Below are 12,900 nucleotides of genomic sequence, written 5' to 3' on the forward strand. Positions count from 1 at the left end.
TCTCTCGTTTCCCAATTTCCAAGGCATGGCCTATGTAGGCATGCCCTTTGAATAGCAAAACTTTGGACCAAGAGTAAAATATGGAGACCAGGAGAGATACTACAGGGATTCACAAAAGAGGAGGTGATGTGGGATGAAGCAAACTGAAACTGAAAAGATTCTGACTTCTCGGATAGCCAGTGGAGGGCAAAAGCCTGCTGAGAACACACAGGACTGAAACCAGTGGAACAAAACAGAAGGCCAAAATGGGAGGGGGCAGAACTGTCCAACACTAATGGCTCTCTAGGGGAGAAGACCTTCATAAAACTCTTGAATTCTTTGTGATATATGCAGTTGCTTACTATGATGTATAAATTATAAAGCACTGTACAAGTTGTTCTTTTCATTAGAGCTTAAGACTGAGTCCCTGTTACAGAAGCATAATATGAGGTTAACAGAGATACCTTCATTTCCAGGGCTATTAGAACTAGGAGGCCTGTGGGGAGGGAGGTGAAATGGCACTAAAGAATGTGTAGTTTTAGGGCTGAGGTTGTAACTCAGTTGTGGAGCACTTGCCTATCACATGTGAGACACTGGGTTCAATCCTAGCAAAATAATAAAATAAAGACATTGTGTCCATCTACCACTAAAAAAAAAAAAAGAATGTGTAGTTTTGCAGGTTATAGTAGTGCATGCCTGTAATCCCAGAGGCTCAGGAGGCTAAGGCAGGAAGATCCCAAGTTCAAAGCCAGCCTCAGCAAAAAGTGAAGCGCTAAGCAACTCAGTGAAACCCTGTCTCTAAATAAAATACAAAATAGGGCAGGCGATGTGGCTCAGTGAACAAGTGCCCATGAACTCAATCCCTGGTACCAAAAAAAAAAAAAAAAAAAAAAAAGTGTAGTTCACTCTGCCATTATAAACATGAAGTTCAAAGGCATAGAGGTTGCCTCTTGGTATCAGATCTTAAGTGTTGGAGTGAATGGGAAGGGTGGCAAAGACAGAGGGGCCAACTTAACCAAACTAAACCATACCCATGAAAAACCATTAACAAAAAGAACAAAATTTTTAAAAGACATTAAAATATGATCTAGTATTATCCTTGATTTATTGCACATATATCCTCAGCAAAATGCACCATCCTTGACTCCTTCACCCTTAGTCACCAAGTCTTGCCAATTCTATTTCCTAAATACCTAAAGACATCTATTTCTCTCAATTCCTACTGCCCCATCCCTGAGTCACATCATTGTCATCTCTATCCTATATTCCTGTCCCTGCACTGTAATGTTTTCTTGCTCTGACATTTCTCCCTGGACAATCCATCCTGTACCCTTGCAGCATGATTCTTTTAAAATAGAAATATGATAATGTCACTCCTCTGGTTGAAAACCTTCGATTCAGCTGGGTGCTGTGGGGCATGCCTGTAATCCTAGCAGTTTAGAGAGGCTCAGGCAGGAGGATTGCAAGTTCAAAGCCAGCCTCAGCAATTTAGTGAGACTCTGTCTCTAAATAAATATATATTTTTTTAAAAGGGTGGGGGATTTGGCTCAGTGGTTAAGTGTCCCTGAGTTCAATCCTCAATAAAAACTTCTTTGCTCTTGGGGTAAAGTCCAACCTCTTAAGCATGGCCCAAAAGGCCCTTCACAATGAGGTTCCCATGTCTGCCACATTTTCTACCTCCTAATCTATGCTGTGGTGTAGGTGTACAGAACTACCTGAAGTCCCCCTGAAAGGGCTATGTCCTCAGACCTTGTCATTGTTAATCCCTCCTGAGAGAACATTCTCTTGGCCCCATCTCACTCTCCCTTCCCCTCCATGCTGGACAGTTTGCCTCATCTCCAAATGGTCTTTTGGCCTAAACTTACATGTTCCTTTCTCCAATATTTTCTTCCACCCTCGTTCCCTACTTCTATTTCTCTTTCAGCCAACTCTCTAGATATTGTCTTCTTGGGAAACTTACCATTTCAAAACTGAAATTTTCTATCTACTTGTTGGAATTATGCACTGGGCTGTGAGTTCCTAAGTATAGGAACTGAGTATTCCCATGCCTAGCACAGTGCCTGGGTTATAACAGACACTCAGACATTTGAGAATGATTGAATGATTCTGTATCCCCTGGGGTACCTATAGAAGACACACAAGTAGACTCAGTAAAGAGTTGTTAAGAGAGATGACTTCATTTTCTACTGCTGCTGCTTCAAATGAGGGGTTTTGCTTACTGCTGTATCCCCTGTGCCCAAAACAGTATCTAGTATGTCACGGGCATTTGATAAACATGACCAAGAGTTCCCATCCCTTTATAAGTTTCACTGCTTTAGGGCAGGCTTTTGAATAGGATCCAGGGGTAATGCCCCGAGCAAGACTTCTAACCAAAAACCTGTCCAGCTCCCCTCAGGGCCTTGGGAGGACCTGAAAGGCAGAGGTAGAAAACATTTAACTGTTCATCATGATCGCTGAATATAGTTAAGCTGAAACATTCCAGACAAACTAGATTCTTCCTCCTTGGTGGTCAAACAATTCAACATGCTCAGCTGATTGTACTCCTAAAATCTTCTGGTGTAAATGCTAGCTACTTGGGAGGCAGAGGCAAGAGAATCACAAGTTCTACACTAGCCTCAGCAATTTAGTGAGACCCTGTCTCAAAATAAAAAAGAGCAAGAAGATGAGAAATTTAGCAAGGCCCTAAGCAACTTAATGAGACCCTGACTCAAAATATTAAAAAGGGGCTGGAAATGTAGCTCAATGGTATAGTGACATCAGTCCCCAGTACCAAAAAAAAAAAAAATTGTAACCTCTCTAGGCTAGACAAATACTTAGCCTGTTTTTCTCCTGGTTTCAGGTTTCACCCAATTCTGAGACTAATCATATTTACTCCACTGCTCAAATTCTTCAGTGATTCATTGGATAAATCTGCTTTCTCTTAATTTTTGTTTGTTTGTTTGTGGGTTTTGTTGTTGTTGTTGTTTGTTTTGTATTTGCAGCACTGGGGATTGAACCCCTGAGTCGCTTGGCCACTGAGCGTCTCCAGCCCTTATTGATTTGAGATAGGGTCTCCCTAAATTGCTGAGGCTGACCTTAAACTTGTGATCCTCTTGCCTCAGCTGCCTGAGTATAGTTGTGTGCCAGAGCATCTGGCAAAGTCTGCTTTTTTGGGCATGATATTCAGGATCCTTCAAGATCTGACTTCTTCTTACCTGTTCAGTGTCATTTTCTATCACTCTCTTAGGCTCCACCCACATAAAGCTACTTGTTTTTCTCCAATAGGCTGTTTCTCTTTTGATCTCAAGTCTTACCTGACTTGGTAAGTCTGGCTGTCCCCTACTTTCTGCCCATCTGAAGCCTTTCTTTAGTTCAACCTGAAAGCCTTCCCTAGCACTCACCTCCCAATTTCAAAGCTCTCTCTGTGTTTCATTTTTAAAATCACACTTTATTGTTATTATTTGTTTCTTTTTAAATTTTTTTTGTATTGTCATTAATTTGTTGGTATGCCAGTCAATAGACTTTAATCTTTTCCAAGACCATATAAGTCATACCTTATCTCCACTACATGTTCAATACGATGCATAACTGATGAGCTTTCTGGTTATCCACTTCCAGAATAATGATGAGCTTTCTGGAAATCCACTTCCAGAATAATTTTAGTCTTAATGTATCATAAAAATGAAAAATGAGCTGGGCATGGTGGCACACACCTGTAATCCCAACAGCTGGGAGGATGGAGGCAGGAAGATCACAAATTCAAAGCCAGCCTCAGCAAAATGCAAGGCATGACTCAGTGAGACTCTGTCTCTAAATAAAAAACAAAACAGAGCTGGGGATGTGGCTTGGTGGTTGAGTGCCCCTGAGTAAAAAAAAAAAAGAAAGAAAGAAAAAGAAAAATGCAGTGCTAGTTGAATTAACCCTTGAGTAAAACTTAAGAGATTTTCCATATACTTAGATTTTAAATGCTGGCTAGTTAGAAGATATTTAGAGAAAAAAAGGGGTCTTAGATAAATGGGAATCAAATCTAGACCAGTCTGTATTTGTCAGAATTCCTACCTACAAGATTGATCAGACACACCCAGAGAACTCTTTGGGGACTAGAGAAAGACAAGAAGGCAGTGGCACCCAGGTATCTGAGGCAACATGTTTCATGTTTGAGAAGAGAAGTCTGAGGCTAGAGAATATGAAGGCTCAAGGGATGATGAATTGAAGTTAAGGGATTAGAAGCGAGGAAAGACTGTAGAACCCTCAATGCCAAGGGATTAATTTACAGGAGATTTACAAAACAACTGACAACATCCTGCTCCAGGCAGCTGGAGTCTTTGTAGAGGAATTGTAGAGAGCAACTCAGGGTTAGAATAAAGGAAGTTCTTTCCTTTCCAAATAGCTCAAGAAAGAAGTAGAAATCTGAAGCCCTAGAAAAAAAAGTAGCCTCTTAGGAATCTCAGCAGAAAGATAGAAAACAAGATAAGCATTTTTTTTTCCTTGTGAAATGCATGCAGGTTATTCTTTTCTGGAAGGAGAAGGAATTTCTTTAGGGCAAGACTTACAGGGAGAACAGGGGGCATTAATGAAAGGGGCCAGGCAGGAAGTCCCAAGGGGGAAAGACAGATCCCAAAGGAAAGCCTGTGATTAGGAAGTAAGATGCACAGATCTGGACTGGGGCAGGGGAATGGCTCAGTGGTAAAGCATGCTTTCCTAGAATGGGCCTGGGTTCCATCCCCAGCACTGAGAGAAGAAAAAGGAAAAGAAAGGAAGAGAAGGAAGGAAAAAAATACCAACTACTGTTTCAGATTCAGCTCCTACACTGAACTCCAACAGATCAGGGTTAAAGTCAAAATGAAGTCATTTATACTAAAGTTCCATCCTACCAAACTGAAAGTAGACTGTTTATCTGACCTGCTGAGAATCAGGATTAGAAAGATAACAGTCAAATTGTCCAAAAAAGTCAGATTCAATTGATATGATAATGAAGTTCTCTTTGCTTTAATCCTTACACAAAGAAGTAATTTGAAATAAGCTGATGATAATTAGATAGTTATTTTCTTTTTAGTCTGTCTCTCTGTCCCCACCTTATAAGGACAGTAACTTGAAATGACTAATTGGCTTTTGGGGTTTTGTTTCTGCTTTCTTTAAGTCCTTCTTTGTCCATAAAATCAACTTCTTGCCTGGCTTGGTGGCACACACCTATGATCCCAGAGGCTTGGGAGGCTGGGACAAGAGAATCTCAAGTTCAAAGCCAGCCTTAGTAACTGTGAGGTGCTAAGCAACTCAGTGAGACCATGTCTCTAAATAAAACACACAATAGGGCTGGGGATGTGACTCAGTGGTCTAGTACCCTAGAGTTCCGTCCCTGGTACAAAAAAAAAAAAAAAAAAAAATCATCAAATTCTTTTGCTTGGACCATTGGAATGCTTATTCTCTTTTATGGAATGAATTGTTGCCAAATTGTACAATGAATAATAAAGCCAAGGGCTGGGGGTTCAGTGGTAGAGCACTTGCCTGCATGTACAAGGTCCTGGGGGTTGGGGGACTGAGAAAAGCCAGTCAAGAATTTTGTCTGTTGCTAGCATGTTGGTGTACATCTGTAATCATGGCAACTTGGGAGCTTGAGGCAGGAGGATTGCAAGTTCAAGGCTAGCCTCAGCTACTTAGTGAGGCCCTAAGCAATTTAGTAGAGCCCTGCCTCAAAATTAAAAAATAAAGGGCTGGGAATGAGGTTTAGTGGTAAAGCACCCCTGGGTACCAAAAAGAAAATAAGACTGTTGTCTTTTGACACTAGAAACCCAGTAACAGACAAATGACGGGGCTACATGATAAAAGAGTATGTTGCAGAAATAACCTGTCAGTATGTATGACTACATACCCAGATACATCAATAGCTGCATTTTATTTAGAACTGTAATGATATATATTCACTATTACTGCTAGATAGGTGTTCAGGGACTCCAAGATGGCAGAGGCAGGGTACAAGAAATATGCCACTGGAGGACAAGACAGGGAGAAGAGTCATCATGTCCCTGTTTATATTAAGTTTTATTATACATTACCCATGAACTCCTGCTACAGGTTCAGGGTTTTGTTTTTTTTTTTTTTTTGTGTGTGTGTGTGTGTGTGTTTTTTTTTTTGGAACCAGGAATTGAACCCAGGGGCAGTTAAACACTGAGCCATATCCTCAGCCTTTCTAATATTTTAGAGACAGAGTCTCTCTAAGTTGCTTAGGGACTCCCAAGTGGCTGAGGCTGGCTTTGAATTTTTGATCTTACTGCCTCAGGCTCTGGAGTCACTGGGATTATAGATGTGTACCACCACACCTGGTCTACAGGTTCCGTATTCTAAAATAACCAATGGGGTAAAGTGGACAGCATTTTAATTAGGTTTTCTAAAGTAACCAATGGGGAAAATTGGACACTGTTCTAATGAGGTAATATAAGGTAGCCATTGGGAACAAATGGTAAGGTCTTCAATCCAGTCCCATCTCTATAGGGAAGAGAATGCCTCACAACTCAACACACAAGACACTAATTCCCAGACACCAGGACCTTGAACCTCTTTCTTTTGCTCAACCCATCCCTCTCTACCTTATACAGCGTGTTACTTTGACCTTCTCCTTCAACAAATCTGTACTTTGCCTGTTGCTTCTGTGTGTCTTGCTCAATTCTTTTTTCGAGACACACCTGGACCCCAACTGGACATCCCCAATACTAAGGCCACCAGACAGGGGAGGGATCCAGGTGAAGATAAGGGTGACTTTCTGTGTTGACTCTCTTTTATGTCGGACTTGAATCTTTTACATGGAAAATATAATCATTTACCAGGGAGATAATTTTAAAAAGAAGAAAAGAGAGACAACAAGGAAATCATAAAAGGCACTGGAAACCAAGTTTTAATACCTCCCAGTCCCCTTTCCTAACTCCCTTTTTCTGCTAATATGCTTGCTCTGGAGAAGGGAGAAAGGCTTTCATTTAATTAAAATGTAAAAATACTTTCCTTTTTTGCTGCCGGGTGGCCAGGGATATTCTGCTGACTCAGCAGTGAATAATCAGCTTTGACCTAAATAATAGAATAACTCAAAGTGGCGCTGCAGTTGCATAAGCGAGATCCAGATCTGCAGTTCCTTCTCTCTCTCCCTCTCCAACTACCCCCCCTCTCACCACCGGGCTCCCGGGCTCCGGCAAGCAAGCCAGTTACAGCAGGTTCTTTCCGCCTCTCCACCCCCACCATCTGGCTCATCACAACTTCATTTCTCATCTAATCGCTTCCAAAAACGGCCCCACCACAGAACTATTCTTGACCTCATCTCCTGCCTCTAGCAAAGCCCAACCCTGAGGCTTTGCCACACCCGCTTTTCCCTGCTAGGCTCTGTGCCCTGTCCTCTAGGACCTAGCTATACACCAGTGACCTCTCTACGGAGGGTGGCCCAAACCTCTCATTGCTCAGTGGATGAAGCCCATCAACAGCATGCCAAAATGAGACAGCAGAAAGCAGAATTTCCTATGTAAATACGTTCTCATCATAACCAAGCTCTTTACAGCTTCTGCCAGGAGTAGAGCTAGGTTGAGCTTCTCCAGGCTTGATTTCCAAAGAAGGCTGTACCAGGGCTCAGTGGTATGGCACTTGCCTAGCAAGTACAAGGCCCTGGGTTCAACACTAGCCCCGCAAACAAACAAACAAAAAAAATATTGTACCTATTTTATGCAGTTAACTTATCTGGCACCTGCTAAGAAGATAGAGTGGGTTGGAAGATGGTGGGATTGGGTGAGTCAGAGGGCTGCTGGAATAAAAAATGTTAGTGAAAAATGGCATCCACCAAGCCTTTCTGACAGCCTGGTTTTTGTTTCACTGGATCACTTAAGAGATGATTTGAGGGACTATATAGAAGTGAGTTTAGAAAACAAGTATTCAACAAACCAGAAAACAGAACCTCTGTACATGCACTTAAAACAACTGGCAACATCAGGCCTAAAGAAGAGAAGGAAGAATTGTGTGTGTGTGTGTTCACATATGTGGATGTGTACAACATCCAGTGGCCTTCACAGCCACAGGAAAGGGACACCGCAAAGCATGAGAAACAGAGCTGTTCTCCATTTCCCCTAAAGGTGACATGAGGAAGAGGCTTAAGTTTAAGACTTTCTTGGGACTGGTGAGGTTAATGCAGAGGTAGAGCACTTGCCTAGCAGCATACACAAGGTCCTGAGATGATCAATTCCCAGTACAGGACAAAAAAAAAAAAAAAAAAAAAAAATCTGATTACAAAGGAGAAAAATACTTGAACACCTATTTCAAGGGCACTGAAAAATTCCTGTCTTTGGAGGACAAGATTGACACTGTCAAGTTGGAGGTAATTTCCTTGCAGTTCCTCTTAGAAGACAGGCCAGATGGGTTTTATTGAATCTTTGATGGTGGTAAAGAGAAAGAGAAGGATCTCCTCATTTTTGTTATCAGCCAGTTTCTAAGTTTCTTCCTAGCTTGGTGCTAGCAGTGTCTAGGTGAGGCGTGAGCTGCAGAGGGGACTGTGTGCTATGACTTTCTGGAGTTGGATACAAGCAGGAGCACTCTATTTTTTTTTTTTTTTTTTAGTACTGGGAATTTAACCCAGGGTTGCTCTATCACTGAGTCACGCACTTATTTAGTTAGTTAGTTTTCAAATAGGGTCTTGCTAAATTGTCTAGGCTGAACTGGAACTTGTGATCCTTCTGCCTCAGGCTCCAAAGGTACTGGGATCATAGGTGTGTACCACCATACCAACTTAAACTGGAACTCTAATCTTCTGGGAGGATTGGGCCCATCCTGAGGGGAAGCCCAAGGCTGCGCTACCCCAGTAGTCTTTGTGAAACTGGTCAAACCCTTGAATAACTTCCTGGAGTGTCTTTTTTTTTTTTTTTTTTTTGATAAGGGGATTAAACCCAGGGATGCTTTACCTCTGACCTACATCTCCAGATCTTTTTATTTTTAAAAATTTTGTGACAGGGTCTTGCTAAGTTGTTTAGGGCCTTGCTAAATTGCTGAGGCTGGCCTCTATCTTGATATCCTCCTATCTCAGCTTCCCTAGTGGCTGGGATTATAGGCGTGTGCTGCCACATCAGGTCTCAAAGATCTTTCCTTTGGGGATTAACACAGGACCTGTGTTTGCCAGTAAGCTAAATCAGCAACCCAAGGGTTCTTGATTTTTAGTAGGAGGGCAAGGGTGGCCTCTTGTCTGAGATACTTCAGCAGCATCAGCAAGAAAAAGGAAGCTGTCTGTGTGCATAAGACACAGAAACAGCAGTGACCAGCACTCATGTGCTTCCCCTTCCTCCCCCTGTTAGCTTGTCTGATGGCAAAACCAGCAACTTTTCCTGCATTCCCACGCCCTCCATCCTCCCCTTCCCTCAGCTGTGGATCCAGCTAAGAACCAAGGATGTAGTGGCCTTGCAGCTTGACATCCTCAGTGACTGACATGGCTGGGACACAAGGTGCCCACTGCTGTACTGAGTGCATCCCATTTCTTCTCTCACACATTTCACACCCTCCTGAGACATAGGGTTACAATTTACAATCCACATCTGACAGTGAGGTGGGTTGAGTAACTATGCCAAAGAGTCAAGTCAGTTAGATGGTGTGGAGTGGAGATGCAGGCTCAGGGGCTCAGCCTAGTTCAACAGGACTGACCAAGCACAAGGAATAAAGTCCCAAACAAGGGTCTCAACTCCACATTAGAACTTTGTGTGTGAGTGTGTGGCTAGGGATTGAATCTAGGGCTTTATGCATGCTAGGCAAGCTCTCTGCCACTTAGCCTCATCACCAGCCCCTCATTAGAAGTTTCTTAGGTGGTGGGGTCTCTCCCTGAATTGACCTCTACTGCCAAAGAGGACAAACTTGTCAAGGCTCCAGATGCTTGCCTGTAAGAGGTATTGGGGTAAGTAAATGGTCCTCCCTCCCCGAGCCACCAACATGATGGAAAAGAAGTGCCTGACTTGGGAAAGTTCCAGCCAGGAGCATTCCTATCCTCAGCTAAGTATGTGAGTGTTAGAAGTTGTAAGAAGGCAGGGACCAAGCCAAATATGAAGTATGACCTCTGAAACATGTCCAAGTAGTTGCTTGAGAAGTTAGTGTTTGATTAAGGATATAGAATACTCCAGGCCAAGGAGATCACAGAGATCAGCACTGACACTTCCTAGAAACATGGCTCTGTGGAACTTCTCTCTTAAGTTTTTCTACCTTTTCCAGCTCACAGAGATCTTTCCCCTTCCCTAAATTTTTACTGAAACTGACTAAATCATAGCTACTACATCTGTTTATATGACTTTCCCCATTTATAAAGCTCATCCAAGTGTGGTACGGTGGTACACACCCTGTAACCCTAGCAACTGGGGAGGCAGAAGCAGGAGGATCACACGTTCAAGGCCAGCCTCAGCGATTTAGCAAGACCCTGTCTCAAAAAATAAAAATGGCTGGGGATATAGCTCAGTGGTAAAGCACCCCTGGATTTAACCCCCAGTACCTAAATAAATAAATACTTAAGTAAAAATTAGCCAGATGTGGTGTCACATGCCTATAATCCCAGCAACTTAGGAGGCTGAGACAGAAGGATGGCAAGTTTGAGGCCAGCTTGGGCAACTTAACAAGACCCTGTCTCAAAATAAAAAATAAAAAAAGAGCTAGAGATGTGGCTTATGGTTGAGCACCCCTGGGTTCAATCCCTGGTACCAAAATTAATCAATCAATCTTGAAAACTCATCCAGGGCAGAGACCAGGGACAAAGTCTCCCAAGAAGTTTGCAAAGTATGAGTTGGCCAGTTGAGGTAGAAGTGGACCAGACCTTCCCCTACATAGCCAAAGCAGTCTTCCTATGAGCAGCCAGGAGAAACTGGCAAGGTGTGCTATGCTGGAGAGGGAATCAGAAGACCTGGACACACTCAGGGCCTGTGTCCTGGGGTAAGCTACTTGCTTGGCTCTCTGTTTCCTTATCTCTTCTAGGAAAATGATAATACTGGCCCAGCTTACCTCATGGTTTTATCATGAGGCTCAAATCAGATAATATAGGTGAAAGTGCTTCATGTTAAGAGCCCTGTCAGTAAAAATGACTGTGCCTCCAATAAGTTTCTCCTTCTTTTTAAAACACCAGATAATTATACGCAGAGTCCATGGTTCCAAAATACACTTGTAAAAAATGGAGAGAAAAATAATGGGGGGGAAAAAAACAAAAACAAAAAACCAGGAGAACAGGAAGGAAAATCAGATGCATGCAAGCCAATACTTACATAAGCAGATGGCAGCCAGGAGACGAAGGCCAGACTCTGGGGGGAAGCAGGTGGGGAAGAGTGGCTGCAACACATAGTTGGAGAAGGTGAGGGCGATGACGGCTTGGTTGGTGGGGTAGATCACCAGCACAGCAATCCACAGCCTCAGGAACCTGAAGGAGGAGGAGGACAGCCCGCCAAAAGGCACGGCAGGAATTCAGTCATCAGAAGAGAGCCTGGGCAAGTTGGTGGGCAGCCATGAGCAGAGACAGGTAGATTAAAGGGGTGTATTTCCTTTTTTTTAATTTTCAGGGATGCTAAAGAGCCCAGCTCCCACCCCCACCCCAAATGAGACACCCAGCACTCTGCAACGGCAGTAAAACTGTTTAACAATGGAGAGCTAAGTTTCAACTAGCACCAACACCAGTCTTGGCATCTTTCTCTCTCCCTTCTCCTTTCATCATCTCTTCTCTGCCACTGTGGCCCCCAGCATTCACTGGGGGAAGATTAAATTTGCAACCCAGGATTCTGACAGCCAGGACATGCTAAGGGTGTGGCTATATTAGCAACTGCTGGGGGAAGCATCTAGTGGGGTATTCCAGGAAGTGGCCTTCACACCCATTGACCCATTGGTGAGAGCTGAGCTCCTTGGCAGGTTTGAAGAACCTGAGGAAATTCCAGATTAGGGCTTGATTCTAGAGGGAGGGCATCATCCTCAGTAATATGAAAAGAAGGCACACTTACTGGTCACTCTCATTTCTCAAGATAAAAAAAGGCCTACGTTTTTGTGACACCTTTTCCTGGAAGTCTATCATCAGTGTTGTCACATAGCTCTATTTGCTTTGGCTCGTACTCTTGCCCACCAAGATCAGTGAAGAGATTAAAATTACAACCCAGTTCTCCATCACTCTTAGGAATATTAAAGGGACACAAAGCTACACTAGCCACCATGACATGGAGACAAAATGGCAGCACCATGTAGAGACTGTACATTGAGACTAGAAACCCCCAATCTGACCTGTTTCTGAACCACCTTTCTCCTTTTCTTCTAGACCACTTAGGCCTCTGGAGATGTGCTTACCCTGCCAGTCCTCCAAAGATGTCCTTGACATAGGAGTAGTCACCTCCAGATTTGGGGATGGTGACCCCCAGCTCAGCATAGCAGAGAGCTCCCACGGCTGTGATGATGCCTGTCACAATCCAGACAATGAGTGCGAGGCCCACAGAGCCCGCGTTCTCCAGCACACCCTTGGGTGAGACAAAGATTCCAGAGCCAATGATGTTCCCTGTAGAAAGCACCAGGAAAAGCAAGTGAGACAGTGAGGTCAAGACATGGCAGGATTGGCCTTTGCAGGGTGGTCACATCTCTGATCCAATTCTAAATTGCCTATGAGATAAGTAAATGATCTTCAGCCAATGTGTCTAGCAATAATTCTCCCTAGAGTAGGGATACCTCTGAGCAGAGAATTGGCCAGGAACTTGGTTAAAGTACTTTAGGTGCTTCATTTAATTCTCCAAACAACACTCTGGAGTCAATGTAACGTTTATTATATTTTACAGAGGAGGAAACTGAGTCTTAGAGATACCAAGAGAGTTGTCTAAATCTACACAGTAGTAAATGATTAAGCAAATACTGAATCTCAGGATACTGTAACTGGGCTACACATGGTCCACCCAAGGTGACAAGGGTCTAAGATTGGCAGATAATGTCAGGACT

The 12,900-nt window shown here is 43.2% G+C and overlaps 2 protein-coding genes across 2 annotated transcripts in view; one reads left to right on the forward strand and one right to left on the reverse strand.

Annotated features, from left to right (window-relative positions):
- The window catches only part of Rnf212b (ring finger protein 212B), a 145,435-nt gene that overhangs the window by 51,799 nt on the left and 80,736 nt on the right, over positions 1-12,900 (forward strand). The window lies entirely within an intron of this gene.
- Slc7a8 (solute carrier family 7 member 8) overlaps positions 1-12,900 on the reverse strand; it is a 58,069-nt gene that overhangs the window by 27,831 nt on the left and 17,338 nt on the right. Inside the window, exons 3-4 of the mRNA XM_026406050.2 lie at positions 12,265-12,469; positions 11,205-11,356 (exon numbers count right to left, since the gene is read on the reverse strand). Coding sequence (XP_026261835.1) covers positions 11,205-11,356; positions 12,265-12,469 — 357 coding nt within the window. The remainder of the gene's footprint in view (positions 1-11,204; positions 11,357-12,264; positions 12,470-12,900) is intronic.

This window comes from Urocitellus parryii, chromosome 6, assembly GCF_045843805.1.
Source record: "Urocitellus parryii isolate mUroPar1 chromosome 6, mUroPar1.hap1, whole genome shotgun sequence".
Taxonomy (NCBI): Eukaryota; Metazoa; Chordata; class Mammalia; order Rodentia; family Sciuridae; genus Urocitellus; species Urocitellus parryii.